At 49.8% G+C, this 21,975-nt stretch overlaps 9 protein-coding genes across 9 annotated transcripts; 4 read left to right on the forward strand and 5 right to left on the reverse strand.

Annotated features, from left to right (window-relative positions):
* Window positions 1–1,697: 1,697 nt before the first annotated feature.
* BROUX77_001473 (uncharacterized protein) lies at window positions 1,698–3,328 on the reverse strand (the record flags this gene model as incomplete). Its single annotated transcript, XM_073745906.1, has 2 exons — window positions 1,698–3,067; window positions 3,133–3,328. 2 exons carry the CDS (start codon window positions 3,326–3,328, stop codon window positions 1,698–1,700), a joined length of 1,566 nt encoding a protein of 521 aa, XP_073609708.1.
* Window positions 3,329–4,495: 1,167 nt separating this feature from the next.
* BROUX77_001474 (uncharacterized protein) lies at window positions 4,496–5,100 on the forward strand (the record flags this gene model as incomplete). Its single annotated transcript, XM_073745907.1, has 4 exons — window positions 4,496–4,512; window positions 4,615–4,673; window positions 4,735–4,845; window positions 4,919–5,100. The coding sequence occupies 4 exons, from the start codon at window positions 4,496–4,498 to the stop codon at window positions 5,098–5,100; spliced, it is 369 nt and encodes a 122-aa protein (XP_073609709.1).
* A 322-nt stretch (window positions 5,101–5,422) lies between these two features.
* BROUX77_001475 (uncharacterized protein) lies at window positions 5,423–6,057 on the reverse strand (the record flags this gene model as incomplete). The annotated part of the gene is made up of 6 exons (XM_073745908.1): window positions 5,423–5,464; window positions 5,524–5,587; window positions 5,659–5,686; window positions 5,758–5,796; window positions 5,899–5,955; window positions 6,030–6,057. The coding sequence occupies 6 exons, from the start codon at window positions 6,055–6,057 to the stop codon at window positions 5,423–5,425; spliced, it is 258 nt and encodes an 85-aa protein (XP_073609710.1).
* Window positions 6,058–6,827: 770 nt separating this feature from the next.
* Window positions 6,828–9,348, forward strand: BROUX77_001476 (uncharacterized protein; the record flags this gene model as incomplete). Its single annotated transcript, XM_073745909.1, has 2 exons — window positions 6,828–7,794; window positions 7,907–9,348. The coding sequence occupies 2 exons, from the start codon at window positions 6,828–6,830 to the stop codon at window positions 9,346–9,348; spliced, it is 2,409 nt and encodes an 802-aa protein (XP_073609711.1).
* Window positions 9,349–9,591: 243 nt separating this feature from the next.
* Window positions 9,592–10,273, reverse strand: BROUX77_001477 (uncharacterized protein; the record flags this gene model as incomplete). The annotated part of the gene is made up of 3 exons (XM_073745910.1): window positions 9,592–9,655; window positions 9,737–10,092; window positions 10,181–10,273. The coding sequence occupies 3 exons, from the start codon at window positions 10,271–10,273 to the stop codon at window positions 9,592–9,594; spliced, it is 513 nt and encodes a 170-aa protein (XP_073609712.1).
* A 663-nt stretch (window positions 10,274–10,936) lies between these two features.
* BROUX77_001478 (uncharacterized protein) lies at window positions 10,937–14,683 on the forward strand (the record flags this gene model as incomplete). The annotated part of the gene is made up of 2 exons (XM_073745911.1): window positions 10,937–13,980; window positions 14,044–14,683. 2 exons carry the CDS (start codon window positions 10,937–10,939, stop codon window positions 14,681–14,683), a joined length of 3,684 nt encoding a protein of 1,227 aa, XP_073609713.1.
* Window positions 14,684–14,903: 220 nt separating this feature from the next.
* On the reverse strand, window positions 14,904–16,363 carry BROUX77_001479 (uncharacterized protein; the record flags this gene model as incomplete). Its single annotated transcript, XM_073745913.1, has 2 exons — window positions 14,904–16,201; window positions 16,267–16,363. The coding sequence occupies 2 exons, from the start codon at window positions 16,361–16,363 to the stop codon at window positions 14,904–14,906; spliced, it is 1,395 nt and encodes a 464-aa protein (XP_073609714.1).
* A 490-nt stretch (window positions 16,364–16,853) lies between these two features.
* BROUX77_001480 (uncharacterized protein) lies at window positions 16,854–18,337 on the reverse strand (the record flags this gene model as incomplete). Its single annotated transcript, XM_073745914.1, has 3 exons — window positions 16,854–17,036; window positions 17,117–18,058; window positions 18,167–18,337. The coding sequence occupies 3 exons, from the start codon at window positions 18,335–18,337 to the stop codon at window positions 16,854–16,856; spliced, it is 1,296 nt and encodes a 431-aa protein (XP_073609715.1).
* Window positions 18,338–20,143: 1,806 nt separating this feature from the next.
* Window positions 20,144–21,536, forward strand: BROUX77_001481 (uncharacterized protein; the record flags this gene model as incomplete). Its single annotated transcript, XM_073745915.1, has 3 exons — window positions 20,144–20,261; window positions 20,319–20,726; window positions 20,803–21,536. 3 exons carry the CDS (start codon window positions 20,144–20,146, stop codon window positions 21,534–21,536), a joined length of 1,260 nt encoding a protein of 419 aa, XP_073609716.1.
* Between the last annotated feature and the right edge of the window lie 439 nt (window positions 21,537–21,975).

Genomic DNA, 21,975 nt, shown 5'->3' on the forward strand with positions numbered 1-21,975 from the left:
CAACAGGATGCCTTTCTCCATTTTCCATGCGCCATCGGCTCCCCTCCATTGGGTCGTTTTGATCTGGTTGGCTGTGAGATGTACATGTGTGTATACTTGTATACTTGCACAGTTACCTATGTGAATACACACAGACATAACTATGTGCATCTATCTTCTAATCTCAACCCGGCCGAATGTCCACTGTCGTTATTGCAAGGGTCTGTTGAGGGTTAGGACTCATGTATGTACATATGTACATATGTACATATGTACATACACTCACACAAGTATAGTTACATGTCCACAGGAATGGACCCCTCCTCTTATCTCCTGTTCCGTTCTCCCTCACAACAGGCAGGCCGACAGAGTCTAGAACCAATGCAATGAGAGGGGGCTGCCAACCAGGCGGGCGGTTAAGAGAAAGAGAGGAGACAAGAACGAGTGCCAACAGAGGGAACAATGAAAATCTCAGGGTCTATAATTATCTAGAGCACACGGTTGTTTGTATTCAGCGACACACTCACTGACGACAGTCAGAGGAAGATGAAAACAAAGGACGAACGAATAGAAAAAAAGAAGAAACAACGACCACCAACTGCGTGTCTGGTTTAATCTCATCCGCAGCAAAGTCTGCTTGGATGGTGTTATTCTGCCCCGTCTTCCCTCTCCACACACAGGTGAAGTGCCTATGAAAAGAAAACCAAGAGCCGGGGTCAAAGTCAGACTGAGGCCATTATCAAGAAGAGGGAACCGTTTCTCGTTCTCGCTGTTTCGCGCTCTCTGCATCTTCGTGTAAAGTTCAGCAAAAGATTGGATCTCCCACATAACACAGGGGGGGGGGCTTTGACGGCATATCACCATATTTTATGGCCCAGCGTTATTGGCGTAGCGTGGCGTAGCGTAGCGTAGCATAGCAGTACAGTGTAGCGCAGTATAAGCTGTTAACCATTGGACATGTTACTCTCCGTACAGGTTCACTGGTGCGTGCAAGTAGCACCATGTGCATGTTTGTTTTCTTACTTTCTTGCTGCATGCGCTGAAGACAAAGGGAGACATCAAGCTCAAACAGGGCGAGACGCCCGGAGTTCATGTATGTATATATGTAGTTACAGACATGGAGTTTACTAACTAATAACTACTTAGATAGTGAACAACTATGTCTGTATGTACTTGTACACCCGAGCTTGGAACTGGAGGGAGGCATAGAGGGAGGCTTGGCTTGGCCTGGCCTGACCTGACTCCGGGAAAAGTTCAACATCACTCGTCATTCCCTTTGGCCATGCATACCAAGTTCAAGACACGCGTGTCAGCACGAAAGAAATGCATATGCAGCATTGCAAACCTAATGCTTCTACCATGCGACTTGCAGCTGTAACCCCTTGATCGCATGTATATATATATATATATATATATGAAAGTACAAGTGGACGACTCATTTATTGTTAGTATTGCCGCAATGGTTGTGGTTGATGATGTTGTTTCTTATGTTACTGTAGTCGACATTCTCTCGCCCCTTGGCTAACCACTAAGGGTCTAGAATAGCGAGAGAATAAAAGCAGAGACAGAAAAAGACATAGAAGATACTGAAAATAGGGAAAGTACTAGATATCCCTCGAACAACTTTGATGTATCCATTAACGCCGAGCTCCATTTTGATTTGTTTTGCTGCCCCCCACGCTGTAGTATTACTGTATATTGTTCATAGTTCTTGTCACCTACTTGTCTTCGGCTGTTGGGGGTGGTGCCGGGCTTTCCCATAGATGCGCCCCAGCTTCGCGTAGCAGGTTAGCAGCCGCTACGTTCCCCGAGTTCAACGCCACAAACAGTGCTGTGTTGTTTGCCCGATTGCGAATGTGTACGTTGCCTCCACGGATCAGTATCAGTCGGAGAATCTCAACGTTGGTGCAAACAGCTGCTAGGTGGACCGCCGTGTTGCCTGCATAGTCCGACTTCTTCAACATCTCTACTTCATCTCCATCCAGAATCTCCTTCACCGTGCGCAGGTCGTTGTTGCGGATTGCGTAGCCTAGTGCCGTAAACTCATGGTCTGTTGTGGTCAGGCGGGCTACTGCCGAGTCGATATTTCCTGCTGGATGCTCAAACACGGGAGCAATCTTTTCAGTCATCTCACCGCGGATTGAGTGGGACATACGCTTGCCAATCTCGGCAGAAGAAAGTCCTTGGATAGCGAGCAAGTACGATAGCTTTGTCAACGCAGCCTCAATAGTCAGATCGAGGCCAAAGACAACACCTGCCCGGCCAAGCTGGGTTCCAGGCCCGTATACGGGCGAGACAAAGCCAGAGGGACACTGCGATACGTTCACAATCACAATATCGCGCTCAACGCCCTCCCGGATAACACGGGTAAAGCTTCCATCAATACCATGCGGAGCATTACCCATTCCAAAAGAGGCCAAAATCAAACCACGAAGACCCGGGGTTCGAAGCACTGAGTCAACCATTTCTGGCCGTATACCGGGAAAGACCCATAGAAGGGCCACATTTGCTGTGTCCATCGACTTGGTGATTTGAAACTCGGCGATACTCTTTGGTCTTTGGATAAGACCCCAGTTGACATCAACACCTAATCCGTTGATTTTGGCGAGTGGTTCGCAGTTCAAGCTCTCAAAGGCATTGTAGTTGGTCGCAGACGATTTGGTTGTTCTGTTGCCACGGAAAAGTTTGTGGTTAAAAAACAAGCAGACCTCAGGGATGACAAAGGTGCCTGCAATAATCAGCGATCCAAGGAGGTTGTCGACTGCGTCAGACTGCAGAGCAAAGATTGAAGCCTGGGACCCAGTCAGAATGACGGGCTTGCCGAGATTGGACAACATAAAGGAGAGAGCAGAGGCAGAGTATGCCAGAGAGTCTGTTCCATGGAGAATAACAAAGCCATCGTAAAGATGGTAGTTGTCTTTGATAGTCTGGGCGATCCCCCCCCAGCCCTCGGCAGAGATGGAGCTAGAATCTAGAAGCGGCGAAAACTCCAGCAGACTGTAGCGCACATGGCGGGAGTAAGCTGTAGGAGGAGTACGGAGAGAAGGCAATAATATATCCTTGCCGTCCTTGATAGCCTTCAAAGATACTGTGAAGTTGGTGAGTTTTATAGTTCAATCGGGTGTTGAAAAAAGAATTCGAGAAAGCGCTTACCAGCTGGCTTAGACATGTCGTTGAAACTGGGTCTGGGAGCCATAGCCTTTTCCAAGAAGCCACCCGTTGGTAACAATCCATCGATGGTAGGCTGCATGCAAATTGTGCCACCAGTGCCGATGATCAACACCCGGGACTCCGGGATCGAGGAATCGGCGTTGACCTCATTGACGGGCGGAATGGGCGGGGCAGACATGGTCTGGTGGTTGATCTGCTTGAGGCTGATTTCCGATGCCGGGTTCGAGAGAAAGAAAGGTAAAAAGAAGGGTTTTCCTTTTTAGTAGATGGTGAGGGTGAGAGTGTGACAAGAAGCTAAAGCAGCCAAGTCCGAAACAGGACACAGAACATGAAAAAAGGCCGCCACTATCGGGGGTTCCACTGGTGGGATAAGTGGAAGAAAAAGAAGAAATTGGGTAGCTGAAAAAGGGCCCTAGAAGAATAAATAACCAGCCAACTAGAGCAAAAAAAGAAACAATATTTCGGCACCCAGCGTATTTTTGCTGGAAGACAGCGCCGAGGATGGCCAGTAGCTCGACTCCTCAACATCACATCGAGCACGGAAACCCCAAGGAAAATTTGATGTCCCATGCATTCACGCTTTACCCTTCACTGCAATTCGCAAGTCATACTTTGCTCAGTTGAGCCAACCACGCAAGGATACTAGCTTCCTTCAGGTCGGCTTGGGTTGTTGAGGTGTTACCAATTACGTTATCAGCGAGAAATTCATGTATGTAGTGGGTGTAGTGGCTATAGAGGGCATGGCCACAGAGTCGAGGTCCCGATTTAGAAACTTGGGGAAGACTTGTCGTTGCAGAGTGTCGTCGGGAGTTGCTCTCCTCTCTTCCGTGTGGCCTAAATTGGTCAAGGAATGGAAAATCTTGCAGGAAAGGACAACATGAGGTCGGCTTGATGTTGCAAGGGTTTGACCGTCAGCTCTGACGAAGTGTCTGTCTAGGGTTAGGTGCATGCTTATGTAGCATACAGCTTTGTGCAAGGCTGAATCATCACTCATCACACTCAACTCCTATCGGAGAGTATGCATTCAGCCTCATCACCACCACGCTTAATTTGTACATCGAGAAGTCTTCTTTTTCTTAAACTTTCCAGCTCAAACCTCCTTGCTAGTCTGACGCTACCATTTTCTCCGCACAGATTAAAAAAATCTTTCCCTAACTTCAATCTGGCACAAACCACCCCCACGTCGTTGCTTGTCTGCTTGGACAAATAGGGTCTGCAACCCTAGACCAGGACTTGTCGTTGCTTGATCGTTTAATCAAACCTCGTGTCAACCCTCAAATATTTTGTCCCTTGATACCGTTCACATACTCTATTACCAAGACCCATTTGAGACCCGCCACTAAAAATGAACGCCCCTGACCGGTAAGACGACCTCGTCATGAACCCAACGGCTTCACCCGCCTCTGAGGAGTGACTTGAGGGCGCGTTCTTCACCCTGACGGTATAGCTGACTGCATCACATAGGACCGAGCTTTTCCTCCTAGGCGAGGGCGAGAAGAAGGTGGAAGAAAAGCCATTTGCTGGTGAGGCAATACTGCAAGTGAAGAGTTGATGGAAAATTAGGCGCTGACAGAATGAACATAGGCCTGCCTCACTGCTCGGACTTTGTACTCTACAAGGAAGACCATACGCTTGGCAACTTGATTTCTGAACATCTCAAGAAGCACAAGAACGTGCTTATGGCCGGTTATAAGAGTACGGATCTAGGATACAGACAATCCGACTTTGTCCGTTTTATTTTCATACCTATGCTAACTTTCTTGTACAGTTAGCCATCCCAACGTGCCTGAACTGTTTATCCGTATCCAAACAGATGGTAGCATTTCACCCCGTGAGGTCCTCATGGAAATAATCAAGAACCTGATGCGCGATCTGTCGACATTCAGTAACGAATTCACCCGCGAGTGGGAGTTGCGCCGTATGGTTTCAGCTGGCGACAACTTGCATTAGAGGACGGAGAGAGAGAGAGAGAGAGAGAGAGAGAGAGAGAGAGAGAGAGACGCAAGGAGAATCAAGAGGACAGCGCTCAAGTCTTTCAAGAGGCCAGACTTATGAGAGGGCTTATCCTTGCGAAAGATTTTTATGATCTAGTTTTTGAACGAAAGGCGTTTCAGGATACTGTTTTCCGCAACTATACATTTGGCTATTTTATTTTGATACAACTAGCATAGCTCCTTCTATCTTCATGTCATACTTGATAATGGAATCCGATTGAAAATTAGTAGTGGATGTGCATTATTCTCTGTATCTTTCGGCCTCGAATCTAAAATGACTATGCAGCAACAGCAACAGGGCCCTCACCACCGGGTATCAACTGCCATGGATGATTAGCACAGGGCAATTGGCCGGGGAACCCAATACACTAGGACTTACCATGCAGACATTGTTACCATTGAGAAGAAGCTTGGGCAGCTTGGTTTGGTTTCCAGAGTAATCGCTGATAACTGTTAGTTCACGGCCTTCCATGAAAGAGTCAAGATTCTAACCGGGAGAGGGGGTTCAACATACAACTCAATGACATCTTCTAAGACCATGTCTGGAAGAGTAAGTTAGATACATGTAACAAGTCTTGCAGACTGCTACTAACTATCAGACATAGTAACTTACTGACGTAGTCGTCAAAGCCCATGAGTGTGCCAGCGAACTCTACTCAGACGTGTTAGCTGGTTGGCTTGGAGATGGATGTGTTAAGGGTTTGCAGCGAGAGCGAATGAGGCACAGAACATGAGACAGAGAAGCACAACATACCCTTGTCACCCTTCATGATGACCCAGATTCGGGAGCCAACACACTTGTCGATAAGTTCTACCAAATAGTTAGCAATTCACTTCACTGTTCATTGTAGCAGGCACTATTTGGACTCTGTGCTTGTGGCATACCAAGAGGGAGGAGCTGAGGGGTAGCCATTATGATTGATAACGCAGAAAATTAGCCAAAGAGAAAATAAATGCATGCAAAGTAATGCAAAACTGTGACGAGCAATCTGGCGATCAAATAGAAGACGTCTATCAAAATCCAAGCTCTGCTGTGTGTTGAGTTGCAAGAGCAGCTCCACACGTGATTTTAGTGACGGTACCCTGGGATGACTTTCGCCACCTGCCGACGGCTGGCATATATTTAACACAGCAAGGCAAACCACACATCTCAGGCTACACAGAAGTCTTCGTTTCTAGAGCACGACGTCAAAGCAAAGCAGGGCAAGGCTGCAAGCCAAAGCAGCGATCAAGCCAAGAGGCCAACAAATACGGGACACAACGGAAGATTGGTGGACAGGCTCGTTGCCCTTTTTTTCGCCCGCAACTTTAACCCGGATTCCTTGGTTGTGGTGCCTTTACTTGTTGACTGCTGTTTTTCGCTCTCTACCATCTCCTTCCTGACTGATCTTTTCCCGCTGGAAGCTTTATGAGCGCGGCCTGTTGCAGCCGTTTGCGATGATGGCACTTGGCAGAAGCAACGGAAACGCACAGATGAGGCTTTACTCTCGCTCTGGCCCTATCAGAACATTCTGGCGCCATTATAGCCAACTGTGCGGTACTTTACGTCCCTGGACTGTGTTGCCTGGGGTACAGCGAACCATGTCACATGTACCTGCTTCGCCTTCATCGTCACAATCACCACGCAGTGGAAGTCCTGGCTTGAAACAAAAGAGCAACCGAACGAATCTTCTCTCCTCTCACATGTCCAAGGGACCAAGGTCAAGACCAGCACCAACGGCGGCCTTGGGGACTTTGGTCCCCATATCGACAACTGTACCCTTGTACCAAGGATGGACACCTGATCGTGGCATCCGGTTTGCAAGCTCATCCCAACCTCTGTCTTCTTCGGGCTCCGTTCAAGAAGTCGAGGATAAAGGTTTGGCACCTTACCATGCGCTTTCTTCTCCCGAGGTAAGCTCGGCGGATCACGAGGAATACTTTTCATGTCAAGAGTCAGCACCTGCTTCTCCACATGATAGCTCAGGAGAGGAGCCTGGGGGTACTCTGCCGATGGCGCCGCTGTCATCTCTCCCTTTCAATATACCCAATGACCTATTTCTCCAGGCCAAAGCGTCGCCTCTTTACTCGGAAGGTTCATATTGGAGCTACTCGTTGTACCGTGGTCCTCCTAATGCTGAAGGCCAGCCTAAAAAGGTCAGTGTTCACTACTGCCGCAGCCGCCATACCATGGATCGCGTGATCAAAAATTACTTCCTTGGCGAGCCAGTGATTGGCCTTGATCTGGAATGGGTAGCGGAGTCTTCACGCTACGACGGTGTGCGGAAGAACGTTTCACTAATACAGCTGGCCAACCCCAGCCGTATTGCCTTGTTCCACGTTGCTCTATTTGACGAACATGACGACAATCTTGCTTCTCCAACTCTACGCCTTATCATGGAGGACGACCAGGTGCTTAAGTGTGGTGTTGGGATCAAAGCCGATTGTACACGCCTTCGAACGTACATGCATATCGATGCCAAGGGTGTATTGGAACTGAGTAACCTCTACAAAGTTGTCAAATACACACCAACTGGGGAGTACAATTTGATCAACAAAAAGTTGGTTAGACTAGCAGATCAGGTGGAGGAACACCTGAAACTGCCACTTTTCAAGGGAAAGGTGAGGACAGGAAACTGGTCTGAACCTCTTACCATGCCTCAAATCATTTGTAAGTGGCGGCGTTCGTTTGATAGGCAATATCCACAAGAGTCATTGCCTGTGCAATCATTGCCCGACCCCTGTTACTACTCGACTACCCTTCTTACTCTAACATAATACAGACTCCGCATCTGATGCCTACGCTGGACTTCATCTATACCAAATTTACGAGGATGCACGCCTGTCCATGACACCCATGCCACCCAGACCTCACTTTGCCGAACTAGGGCTTCCTATTCCCTTGCTGGAAGTCCCCCCAAAAAAGACCAAGCGTATTCGCAAAGCCTCTGCAACCACCAATGATGTAGAAATTGCAACCGCCAAAGAAGACTGTAAGCCTGACGTTGAGGGCGACGTGCTATCGTCATCTCAGACCGAACTTGACAGTCCATCTTTTGGGGTAACTGAGGAGGTAGCTATACGGGAAGCCATGACTTCTGAAGTATTTTCTAATGAAATCATCGGACAGGAGGAAACGATACCTACGCCACTCTCTGCACCCGAGATTTATAATAATTTCGAAAGTTCACATGAAGATACGTACCAAGAGGTCGAGCTTTCTTCTCAAGATCTACAAGAAGTGGCCCAACAAGAACCTATAAACGACGACGAACCAATCATTGAAGATAAAGACATAAATCTTGAGCTGCTATCAAAGGTATTCGATATCAGCAAACTCGTTGAAGCCCTTAAAGACTCTGTCAAGTTTGAGGTAGACGAGGAGGCGCGTGCGACTTTTGATGAGAGTCAGCGTAAAGAAATTCTCGACGAAGCAAAGGCCTTTGCACAGACATACCGCGAGGAGCACGACTCGGATTTCAAGCTGCCCTTTTTGCGGGCATATTACCTCTGGCACCACCAAGGATTTATGCCCGAGGAGGTGGCAAAGATACTCCGCGATCCCCCGCTAGCCGTCAGCACAGTATCTGGTTATATTATGGAGGCAATAAAACCCGGTAATCTGCCTCATGACAAACAAAGGCTAAAGAAGGAGGTTATTGAAAGTCTTTCAGCCTGGCACCGGCATGTGCGCTACAAGGGCTTTTTGCCTCCAGAGGTGTTCGAATTGGATAAAGAAAGTGTTATGATGAAGGGTGTGGTTTTGCGACGAGCTCTGGAGCGAGCCTTGAAGATGCTTCCCCCCGAAGAGGAACGACCCGACGACCAAAAGAGCCTTGAGGCCTTCCTCTCTTCCAAGTCTGCGGAAATATCAAGGACCAATGATGTGAAGTCGCAACAACAGACTGTTGAACTTAGTGGTATGACTGAGGATCATTCCTACGAGGACCCGATACCGCCATCGAAGGAAATCGGTTCTGAGGCTCAGTCTCATGAGCATGAAGCACATGAGGCGGACCTCATGCCGGGCAATATACTCCACATGGATGAGTTCAGCCATTTGTATGTGGATGATGCTCCCCTGTATCACGAACGAGAGCAGAGCCAAAGGGAGGAGGAAGAGAATAAAGGAACAAAGGATGAGAATCAAAAAGGCACCGGCCAAAATTCGAATGATGGCGAGAAAGACTTCATTTGCTACGACCAAATTCGACCAATGGAGTGAGTAAATGAAGATGGCCCTGCGTTGCACGCAAGATATAAAATGTGCACATATGGGAACGGAGAACGAAGTGGATGATTGAGCAAGAGACAAGGAATAATGATTTATGATACCAGACGTGATGCTACGACATAAAAAAACACATGACGGTTCCCATAAACAATAGGATCCCTCAACACTGGTGCAATAGAACGCGTGTAGCACTGATTCATGACTTGAAGTGGCCGAGACTAGCGAAGAAACGTCTTACAGGGCAAGGCTGTAAGAGTATTCGTCTTCCATGTTTTGGCTGACCCAAAGCACGACACAGCTGTGGTGGAGAGAAGGAATGTCAGTAACGGGTTAAGCAGTGGAACAGGGGATTCGATTCATCCAGATCCAGGATACGTACCTCAAACCCACCAACGCATTCGACACGACGTTCTCGATTCCCATATTTAGAGCTGGCATGGAAACATCGGCTACAATGTATTTGAGGACAAATACCGTCACGCCACCGGCCATGCCACCAGCCAGGGCGGCAAAGCCAAGGAAGAGGACAACACGAGCCTGCCAGGCGACGTCGCCCGAGTAGCCCAGAGAGTCGGAGCTCAGGCGCTGCTTCTCGACCGAGTTAATGATGAGCATGCCGATGCTGCTGAAGATAAGCGGCAGCCAGTCGGCGAACGAGACATGTACATCGGTAGCATTGCGGGGCGACTTGGACCAGACGGCCGAGTCGAGCATGATGTAGAAGGCGAGTGAAAACTGCCGTTGAGGCTTTGTTAGAAGCTGAAATGCACAGAGAGAGGGAGCACCGGGTTTAGGAGCCGCCTTGGGCTCGGCGAGTACGTACCAGACCGCCTGCGCTGTAGACGCCGGCGTTACGGGCCCACATGCTGTTGAGCCATTCGGGGCGGCGGAACTTCCACAGGTGATCGGAGTCCATTGTCGGTAGCGGAGCGGGGGTTGTATGCAGAGTAGACGGACTGCTGGAGAAGGGGGGGCGGCCAAGGCAGAAGCAACAGGAGTGGCGTTGTGGGAATTGGCGAGTGAAGTAGCTCTTGGTGACGTAGTTGGACTGCGCAAACGGTCGCGTGAGGTTTCAAAGCGGAGAGGGCGGAAAAGGCGGAGAAGAAGGGCAGAAAAAGACTGAGCACGATTCTGTTGGTTTAGGCGCGCAAGGTTGAGCGATAATGAGAACAAAGTGAAGCTTCAAGACAAAACCAATCACTCAACACAAGCAGGTAACAAAGCGCTTTGGCGGTTCGTTTTGGCCGAAAAGGCTGAGCAAGTCGGGGAGCAGGGATGGGCAGGATCGCAGCGAAAGCTCAAAGTCTAGCCTTTGAGTGCCAGTTGGCTTTAAGCCTCTGACAGCTGCTGGCAGACGCCATCATCATACATGGAGCTCCGCCTCCCTGTCCCAAGCTCTCGTCAATGCACCACATAGCCCGCTCCAAGGCCCTGACCTTCACCCCCATTATGCATTTGTACTTGTACATAGCATCTGACAGCGGCCCTGCTCTCTACTTCTCCCGGCTGCCTTTACTTTTTGTTTTCATTCCCTCTCTTGTCTCGTGTCTCTTATCTACTCTCCTGTTTCTCCCTTGTCATGTCGGCCGATAGACGATATGCCCCCAACGGGAGGCCAGCACAACGAGCGAACGGCTACGGTAACTTTGGCCCCGCGCCCACCTCACAACAACCACAGCGAGACCCGACCTCTCCGTCAAATGACTACGACAATACGTATGGCGACAACTACAGCAGCAGTAATGGCAACAACGTTCCGCCACCGCGAGGTCGGCCAATGGGCGAGAGACCGGCTTTGAGGCCATCCCCCGGTTCGGCAATAAGCAATGACGGCAGTATCCCCGATATGAGAGGCGGCAGCATGGGCTATCGCAATGGAAGTGTTGGTGGTGGCTCGGAAAGCTCCGGGACTGCCATGAGCATGCGCTCAGCCCGGGAGCGCTTTGATTCGCCTGGCCGTGTTTCTCTGGGCAATAGATCTCGCTCACCACAACCCGGTTCACAGGCTGCAACAACAGCCCCACCGCCACAGCCGTCCATGCGAACAATGTCTAGCCGGAATAGACTCAATGAGCGCCTTAATGCCCGTGACGCGTCGCCTAGCCAGCCTCTCCATCACCAATCGTCACGGCTTCAACAACACCAACAGTATCAACAAGACGCAGCAGCTGCTGAGCAGCGTAGAACGCCTGAGAGTAATGCCGAGCGGGAGATTATCCAGGTACTTGAACATATACGCAAGGAATGGCCTGCCATGTGTGCCAATGACTGTGTTCCTGTGCAGCTGGCTCTGCAACTTCTAGACAACAGCTCTGTTGGCCGCGCCCACGAATACCGCAACTTCCAACATACTCATATGATGCTCCAAAACTCTCTTAAGGGCATTGTGCATGAACATCACCAGGGCTTCAACAGTTCCATTGGTACTTTCCATCAGATCCAAAACAGCATTCAGGAGTCTCAAATGAGGGTTTCTAGCTTGAAGGAAACCCTGATAGCGACCAAGTCTGGGCTATGTAACCCGGATCCCGAGCTAAAAAAGCTCTCAGTCACATCTCAAATGTATGATGGCCTGATTGTAGTTCTCGATGAGCTAGAAGACCTACGCCAGGTGCCGGATCAGCTTGAAGCCCGCATTTCAGAAAAGCGCTTCTTAACAGCAGTCGATGTTTTGCAAGTCGCGCTCAGGAAACTGCGCAAGCCGGAGCTTGACGACATTGGGGCTCTAGGTGAACTACGAAGTTACTTAGCGAATCAGGAGACAACTTTGATGGACATCTTAGTGGAAGAATTGCATGAGCATCTCTATCTCAAGTCTCCATACTGCCAAGAAAGATGGCAAAACATTGCCAAAAACCATGGGACTGAAGCCATTGCCAACGCTGCCTTTAGCCCACTACCATTTGAGCAACTTCTCGACAATATGGACTTTGAAAAGCCTGCCGCCGAAGATTTGGCCAAAAACCCTGAAGCCGACACGTTCGAGTATGTTCAACTTTTGGTCGAGGCATTGAACAAACTAGGCCGACTGCAGAATGCAGTGGAAGTTTTGAAACAGCGACTCCCAGTTGAGCTTTTCCAGATCGCCAACGAGACAATCAATGAGGTGGACCAGCGCCATCCAAGCTCACTTCGAGGTGGTTCTGGTGGCAACATCAACAATGGTGGCGGCAGCGGAGGCAACAACAGTGGTGGCAGTGGTGGTAGTGGCAACAGCAATAATAACAGCAACGGCCTCGGAATTTATGGTAGCAGAGAAACACAGCTGCGCGCTGACGTCATTTACGATCTCCTATGGACGCTTTACGGCAAGTTTGAAGCTATCGCTGAGGGCCATAGAGTCTTCCACGAATCTATCAAGGCCCTGATTCGCCGTGAAGGCGCCGGTAACAACAGCGCACTGCTAGGAAGTTTCAAGGAGTTGTGGAACCTGTATCAGAATGAGATCCGTACTCTTCTCAACTACTATGTTACCAGCGATGCTGATGTTTATCAGTTCAATATATCACCGAACCCTGGAGCTGCCAGTGGAAAGATGGATGGCACTCGGGATCACCTCTTCCGCTTTGGCGACACTGATGTCAAGGGCGTTGAGCTTGCCACTGAGATGGAAGCACTTGATCTCATCATTCAGGCAGCTGTTCCCGGTCTTACAAGCCGTGAAAAGGAGGAGAAGAAGACAGTTTTGGGCCTTCGAAATGCACAAAAGGCTACTGGGCCTGGTTTTGGAGACCGTCACGGCATTGGCACGTACAAGAGTTTGGTCGACCCAAGCGTGTTCAACATGAGCTTACTCCTGCCCCCCACACTCGTATTCCTTCAGCGGCTCAAGAATATTGTGCCACCGGGCTCTGATCTAGCTACGTCCACATTGACATCGTTCCTAGACAACTTCTTAGTCAATGTGTTTCAACCACAGCTTGACGAGACGCTAGCCAAGCTTACGGATAATGTCTTCAACGAAAGCGATTCGTTTCAACAGGACCAAAACTGGACCATGTCTGCCAAGAAGCCTATTTTCAAAGGCACTGTTTCTTTTTTCACCATCGTTACCGCCTTCTGCCGCATGTTAGGGACCATCCCCCACGACCAAGCCTTGAGCTCGTTGCTTGTGTCGCAGATGATGCGCTACTATGACCGCGTTTTCACGTGGTTTAAGGGCCTCGTTACCAAGACTATACAGGCCCAGGCCTCAGCCCAGGAACTGCAGAGCGCACCGGCATTGGATGATGATGTCCAAAACCTTCGTACTTGTGCACGCTTGGCCCTCTCCGAGAGTGAAATCAATGATGTCATGCATAGTCGCTGGTCGGGGGATATCTCGGACCCTGTGCTGCTTGAGAAGGAAACAGACCTTCTTGTAGCCCATGTGACAGCACAGAGCCTGGAGCTTAGTGATATTATTCAAGATAGAGATACTATCTCGTCGCTGTGCTTAATCTACACCAGCATGAAGTGGCTGGCAACCAAAAGTCAAGGCCTGCGCCACATCACCCACCAGGAGACAGACACCTCCCGTAGTAGTCTCCCTCGTGCTACAAGTCAACGTTGGTCTCTTATGAATGACAAGACCTCGGATGAAGGTGGCCCGGTATACCTTCCGCTGACTCAAGACACCGTACAGTAAGTTTCACATCCTTTAACAAGTACGAATAAATCGATAAGCTAACTTCGTGTTTTCTGTAGAACTTTTGATCGCATTGTTAGGTCCTACCAAGAGCTTGCTGGTACAGCACTACGCACGCTTCACATGGAGATTCGCTGCCAGATTATGCACTCGCTTGGTGTTGTCCTGTCTCCTGCTACAACACCTTATATTTTAGACCAGGAAATTCTAGAGCCTGACCCGCAAATTCTCAAACTCAATAGCAGTCTCGTATCCTACGACGAGGCAGTCTCACGTTTCCTGCACGCTCGCGAGGCGCAATACATTCGTGCGGGCCTAGGTCGTCTCATCAGCAGTATTCTAGTCAGCAACGCGATGGTAGCCTCGCCAATGAACGCACAAGGCTGTGGTCGCATGCAACTCAATATTCTTGTACTACAACAGAACCTCAAGAACATTGAAGATGGTGTCGACCTAGCGCGCGCTGCCAACTATTTTGACATGTTCAGACAGGGCGTTGATAGGATCCTCGAGGCAACACGGTCAATGAAAAGCTTGCCTGATGGCGCGGCAGGCAAATTCACACATAAGGAGCTCAAGAGACTAGTGGAGCTGTGCTATAGCGAGCAGCTTTCAGATGCCGAGCGGGGAGTCGCTGCGGCGGCCCGGAGACAGATGACTGAAAAGATGCAAAGCCTAGACGAGATCATGCAGCATTGAAATACAAAGGAGACACGAGAATAAACGAACAGTATATGATATAAATGCCTCCTTGAGACCTGCAAAGCAACAGCAATCTATTCTTATCCCGGATGATATCCAAGCAAGCCACACAAAAGCCAATTCAACGCCCCAACACCATGTACAAACTGTTTTTCTTTTCCCTTCCACTTCTACATGTGTATGAATCCTGGCCCCCTCCATTACTACCGTACTGAACCTAATCATGGGCCAAGTCACCAGCAGTGTTAAGCTGCACCTTCTTGTCCTCACCACCAGAGGCCAGACCCCAAGACTCATCCCAGGCCAGCGCTAGCACCTTGGCGCCTTCGCCAGCCTCGGGCAGCTTTTTGCCCTTAAGCCACTCTCGCGGGATTGTGAAAATAGGCTCCGAGACACTGCCATTGCCCTCTTCGCGAGATCCAGGTCTTACACTCCGCAAATCCCAGATTTTGACGGTGCCGTCCCATGACGCCGATGCCAGCGCATAGTCTTTGCCTGGGGCAGCTGCCACGGCCGAAACCATGTTGGAGTGACCACGAAGCGTGAGGACATTGGGCGCTGCTGTGCTCTCACGCGGGTCTAGTAGAGAAATGTGGCGCGCCGACGAACCAGCGGCGAGTAGCGGCGACGAGCCACCCAGTGCACCCACACACATTAGTGGATGCAGCGTGGTCAGCGATGACACGGTGCGCCCGGTAGCCAGATCCAGGGTTAGCAGCGTCTTGTCGCGCGACACTGAGTACGCTACTGTGTTGTCGCCGGGGTGGAAAATGGCCTGGGTGACCGGGTCAACGTGCACCGACAGCATGGCCAGCGCACCACGCTGTGCCACAGTGACGCTGCTCTTGAGCTTCTTGGCCGGCACAGCGGCATGATCGGCCTCCCATGCGGGCGCCTGATCCTTGCTGGCTACGAACAGACCAACACAACCGTCACTGCCCGCAGTCAAGATGCGCTTGCTCTTGGAGTCGGTGTCCAAGCGGTTGATTTGCTTACTGTGGCCGTGAAGCTCCAGCACAGGCTTCAGCTTACCGCCACTGAAACCGTCGGCCGCCTCGCTGTAGTCCCAGACGAGCACGGTGCTATCGATACCAGCGCTAGCGATGCGCTTGCCATTCAGCCAGCGCGCAGTGTTCACACGCTTAGCGTGACCGCCAGCTGAAGCACCACCCGACGTGGCGAGTACGGAGCCAGATTTGTCCCATACGCGCAGCAAGCGATCGTATGAGGCTGATAGCAGACGCTCGCTGCCAGAGCCAGTACCAGACGACCATAAGTCAATGTCGCTGATCCAGTCATCATGCTCGTAGCTGGCTTCGTACACGGGCGGCAGCAACGAGGGAACGTATTGCAGGGTTATTGTGGTTTCGGGGGAGAGTCCATGGGTGGTCAAATGCTCGGCGAGAGAGGATCGCAGAAACGTGCCGTTAACGAGGAAGTCGAGCGGGATCGGCGTGGTGGTGTTGAGCATAGATTCGGAGTTGAGAATGCGTGATAGGCCATAGCGCTTAATGTCTAGCGGAGGCAGAAAGGGTTAGATTGAAGTCTGGCGGGAATGGACCGTCGTACTAGAAACCTACCAGCGGGCACCAGCAGCTGGCGCTTCTCTTCCGGCAGCTCAATGTCGGCATGTGTTGTGGTGAACAACACCTTGACCTGAGCTTCTGAAGGGTCCATGGTGGCAGGATAGTGGTTATGGACTTGATTTTGATCTTAATGTGGCGATCAAGAAAGGGACAAAGACAAGAGTAATATATGCGACGCTAGATATAAGCAGTGGTCATGCACGCCAGCAAAAATCAAAGATAAAGTAGAAGATCTCAAGTATTCGTTGTTGTAACGAAGAGAAAAAGAGCCCAACTTTTTCCCTGCGTTTGGCAAAAAAAAAGAAAAAAAGGCATTATCAGGAAAATTTAGCTGCACGATAAGACAGCCTTGCATAATTAGTGGGGCTAAAGCTACAAAGCCTGATCCAACCAATGAAAAGGTTCAGATTCAGACGAGGCTGAAGGTAGTGGAGAGTTGCCTACTGTGGGGTTATTGTTTCACATGCGAGCGAACAATTGTGAGTTAGGGTTTGTATACGAGGAAAAAAAAAAGACTTAGAAAAATAACAGTAGTTATCCAGACATTATTTCCAAACATATAACTCGGGCTGACTCGGAAATCATTCCCATGAAATGTACAGCATGATGCCTGCGCCCAATGCGACTGCCAAAAACTGGCCGGCGGTCTTTTTCAGCTCGGCGGTCTTGTTGCTCCCAGTCTCAAGTAGCTCGGGGATAACTGATACGGTTCCGACATACAAGAATGTCCCTGCAGTAAAAGGCAGCAAAAGATCGCCCATGGTCTAGAAGAGGAGTGATGCATTATGATTAGCACTGGAAATTCCTGTGACAGTAAGAGTCTTAAAGTCGTATGTTTACTTACCAGGCTGGTGCCCCAAATGCCACCATTGCGCGGCATGCTACCCTCGGCAACGCCGCTACCGCCAAGCTCTTGAATCGCGATGCCAATGCCAGTGCCGAGAAACGCACCAATAGCCGTGACAAATTGCGCTCCCATGGCAGCCCGCTTGGAAAAGCCCGATTGAATCAGGAGGGCAAAGTCGCCGACCTCGTGTGGGATTTCATGCAGGAACACGGCGAGCATTGTGCTTGCGCCCACTGTCGGGGATGCATAGAAGCTGGCACTCATAGCAAGGCCATCGGTAATGTTGTGCGTGAAGTCGGCGATCAGGTTCAAGTAGCCGGCGAGCTTTACACGGGGGTTCAACTGCTTCACTTCTTTGGGCACACCCGAGCTCTCGGACTTGGTTTCCAAAGATGCTTTTCCCTTGCGCTGTGCCGTGTTGCTGGTAGCCAAGTCTACGCCCGAGGCGACTGCTGAGCTTGACGATGTCTCATGTGCGTGGTTATCTTTATGGTTTTGGCTATGGCCGTGATCGTGTGAGTGGCCTTGACCTCCAGTCGCAATTCTCAACCCCTTATCCATGGCAACAAAGGTCATAAATCCCACCAAGATGGCCACTCCTAAAAGGAGGTTGCGGTTCGGTTCAACCAGAACAAAACGAACTTGATCCGGATCGTCCTCGCCAAGGAAGATTTCGGGAAGCAGGTGGAACAGCGTGTCGCCCATCAAGCCTCCAACAGCAAAAGCGACCATGATGGTCAGAGACTCGGGGTCAATGTTTGGCGGGCAAAGAGCGAGTAAAAGGTTTGGAGGGCCAGAGATGTAGAGTGTCGCGAGCAGCGAATTAACAGCGGGGCTTCCGGGAAACAGGTAGGCAAATGCAGTCTTCATCATGGGGGTTTCTGAGTCTTCGAGAGCACCGGCCTTGGCAGCCGAGAGCTGTTGAACGACATCGCAGGACTACGCGAGCGAATCACAGAATGTCAGTTAGCACTAGCCCAATTCAGAATCAACAAGTCAAGACCATTTCAACGCGCATCCACATGACATGTGTAAGAAGCTACCTACCTGCAGTTTCTCCTCCAGTACCTCCAGGCTCACAGAGGCCAGATCTTCATCTGCGATGGTCTGTTTCACGGAGCTGTAGGGTTGCTCCGCGGCATGGGCCAGCAACGCATACACGCCAATGAGAATAAATGCCAGCCCAAGTAGCCGCGAGCGGAGGGTGCTGGCGGCCATAGTCACGGGCTACTTCAAAACAAGGAGAAACGAAAGATGTCAAGGAAGAGGGGGGGCGTCTGAAGAGCGGCGGCCAAAAGGGTAGTACGATGGGGGGAAAGGTGTGAGAGAGGTGTGAGAAAAGCGCGCGGGTCGAGGAACGCTGACCAGAGATAGGGATGAAATGAGAAATCTTTCCATGTGTGGAAAGGAGATCGTTGTACCTGTCGCTCCATCGTTGTCTCGATTCAATTACGTGCTTTAGCATGTGCTAGGGTTATCCAGCTGGGTTGGGCGATGAGAAAACAGTCAGTCCCACTTTTACTCGTTTTGCTGGCCGATATGGGCATCTCATCAAGATGCCGAGAAACAGTCTGCGAAGTGCCGGCTGCATGGTGAAATGAAATAGAGTCTCATTTCATTCACTTCATAAAGGATCAAACAGGCCGACTGTATGTCAACTATCTAATCTCGTATTGAATGTGAAGACAATCCGCGTGGACCAAGTCATAAGGCAAAGGCCCCCAAAATAACATGCGTACCTGCAAGTTCGACTGGCAATGCATTTGAAAGCAAAAGGCCAATTGATCTTCTTTAGCTAAAGGCCTGCCTATATCTAATCTTAAAGTTTTACATATCGATATGTTTTCATCATAAATGGAATCGGGTAGATTGCGAATGCCGAATTGCATTGCACTTTGTCGCCGATGTGTATCTGTGTACACGGTATAAGTACACACTGGAGCACGTGGACTCCAAAACAGTGGGACCCTCGTGTAACCCAGCACCAACGTCAAACAACTAGCCCACTGACGTCGACTATGAAACAGTCAATCAAACAAAGCCCTCAAGGGCCATCAGCTCGCGCTTGCACAGCTTCAAATTTGTAGTGCACATCTAGATTTTCGGTCCAGCGGAAGACTGGCTGTTCATCCGAGCGCTCTTTTTTTTTGTTTTTTTTGCTGGCGGAGCCTACGTTTTGTCTCAGCAAGTCGTGACAAGCGGGAGGACGATCAAGCACAACAGGGGTATTTTGCTGTAGCGGACAAAACTCTTCTGAATCGCTAAACCTTTTCATGGTACTTTGAATGGCCCGTGGCACGTTATTGGCTGCTAGTATCCCCAAGAATTCTAGAGTCGAAGCTTTCGCCTAGGCTAATAACCCTGACAGCCGATAGTGGACTTCCGGCGAAGACAGGCTTCTTTTGACTCACACCCTAGCCTCGCCTGACCTACGACCCTAGCCATGTGTCACGGAGTCAAGGAAACGTCCGTGAACTCATGACAGTGAGACTAACAACGTCTTTGTTTGCGGCTCTTCTGGCACGCCGTCTGTCTCCTTGAGTCTTGAGCCTTCTACAGGCGCCAATCCATACTTTGACGAGAAATGGTTAGGTTCAACGGGAAGGGGTGTGAGCGAATCATGCCGAAGGCCGTTTCCCCGACGTCCCAGAGCTGAGAGTAGAGTGCAAAATGTGTATATAACATGTGCTACTCCTCTCTCTTGGGACATCTTCTCTCTCTCTTTCCTCTTCACCCATCCATTCACAGTCTACTCACTGGCATCTACCTCTCCTCTCCACCTTTTCTTTTTCTCTTCTTTTCTTCGGTCCTGGTTGGCCTCTTTTTCTTTTTCGCTTCTTCCATACTGACCGGTTCAGCTTTCTTAATACCTTGTTTTTTTGTTTTTCTTTATTTTTATTTTTATTCTTTTTCTCATCTCCGGTTGTCCTACTTTTTGCAATTTGACATTGTCAATTACATCAAACATTCATTTTAGCCCGGTGAAAGTTGGTCTTCCATATTTATAAACACATCATCGACAAAATGGTTTTCATGAACAAAGTTGCTCTTCTTTCGGCTTTTGCCGCTCTTTCCAATGCCCATGCTGTTATTTTGAACGCACAGGGCATCGAAGGTTCTCCCGCTTCTGTTGGATTCAAGGGTATGTTTTACATCATTCGGCTGAACACTTTGATTTTATTCTAACTCTTCCATGTAGTCGAACCTTCAGTTGCCCGCAACTGCACTGGCATCAAGCCTTGTCAACAGGATGCTACTCTCATCCGCGATGCCGAGATCAATGCCAACCTGGTGAACGAATGTGGTCGTACACAGTTGGCCGGTAACATTGATATTGGCGAAGTAACTGAGAACGCAATCGCAGCCAAGGCTGTTACCCAAGCCAACCCTGGTGATAAGGTCACCGTCACTCTTCATCAGGTCAACTCCGACGGAGCTGGCCCGTATGTTTGCGACATGGACATGACCTCCAATACGTTGGGTGTTTCAGGCCAGGTACCTCTGGTTGTTGAGGACAATGTTCCTGGTACCAACGGCTTCTCCCAGGCCAAGACTCAACAATTTAACATCACTGTTACGATGCCTGACAACATGAACTGCACTGGAGGTAAGAAATTCCTATCCCGACTTGCCGCTTCTATATCCAAGACACAACAACACAGAGGCTAACCTCATTATTCTAGCTTCTACTGCCAACATTTGCACTGTCCGCTGCCGCAACAACGCCCTGGCCGGCCCCTTTGGAGGGTGTTTCGCGGTTGAACAACCTGGAAAAACTGGAACTAACAGCGCCAAGACGATAACTACTGCTAGCGATCTGAAGACCATTGAGGAACAGGTTCTGTCTTCCCAGAAGGATCTTCCTGCTGCCATCCAGGCGAACAAGGATGCTGGCAGCAATGGCGCCGTTGAAGATGCTGCTGTTCTAAACACTCTTCTGGCTTCTTTCCCCAGTTCTGCGTTCCCTGTTGAGACCCCTGCCCCCGGTGGTGTCGATGATGATTCTGCTACGCCTACCCCTGCCCCTGATGCCGGCAACGATGGAAACGATGATGACAACGGAAATGCTGACAACAACGGCAACGCTGGCAACAATGGCAACGCTGGCAACAATGGCAACGCTGGCAACAACGGCAACGCTGGTAACAACGGCAACGCTGGTAACAACGGCAACGCTGGTAACAACGGCAACGCTGGTAACAACGGCAACGCTGGTAACAACGGCAACGCTGGCAACGGCGGCAGAGGCGCTGGCAGAGGCGCTGGCAGAGGTGGCAACGCTGGCAACGCTGGTAACAACGGCAACGCTGGCAACGCTGGCAACGCTGGCAGAGGTGCTGGCAGAGGTGCCAACAACCGTCGCTCAACTGGTCTTCGCTGGGCTCGCCGGGCTCTGTCCATTGAGCAAGAGGCATAAATTCGACACCCTGCAACCTGACACCAGTCTTTACCTTGATTTCTACATCTTTGTGTCAGAAAGAATCAAAATAAACCATCTTGTTGCGAGGAGACAGCAGTAGAGGCATCGGTGTGAAATATAGTTGATGGGGTAGCAAGTGGTGGTTGAGGTGACAGGATTCTTGAAAGAAGTGATAAAGAAAGGGATGTCGTTACTTTCCTTGAGTTGTTCATATCCCATGTTTTGTGTTTAATAAGTATAAATTGCAAAGCTAATGCACATATTTACCATAATATTTGTTTCATTCGTGAGACTTTCCTTTCTGAGCACACAATTTGGTTCCCTATGAGAAGGTTAGTTAGCTTGTCCCGAAAGACGTGTGGGGGAACATGAACGTGGTTTGATGTGAGATAGAGGTTATTAGTTAATGAAAATGAAATTCCTTGTGTTAAGAAAA

The sequence above is a fragment of the Berkeleyomyces rouxiae genome, assembly GCF_048999995.1.
Source record: "Berkeleyomyces rouxiae strain 22BRR77 chromosome Unknown BrBRR77_ptg000001l, whole genome shotgun sequence".
Classification (NCBI taxonomy): domain Eukaryota; kingdom Fungi; phylum Ascomycota; class Sordariomycetes; order Microascales; family Ceratocystidaceae; genus Berkeleyomyces; species Berkeleyomyces rouxiae.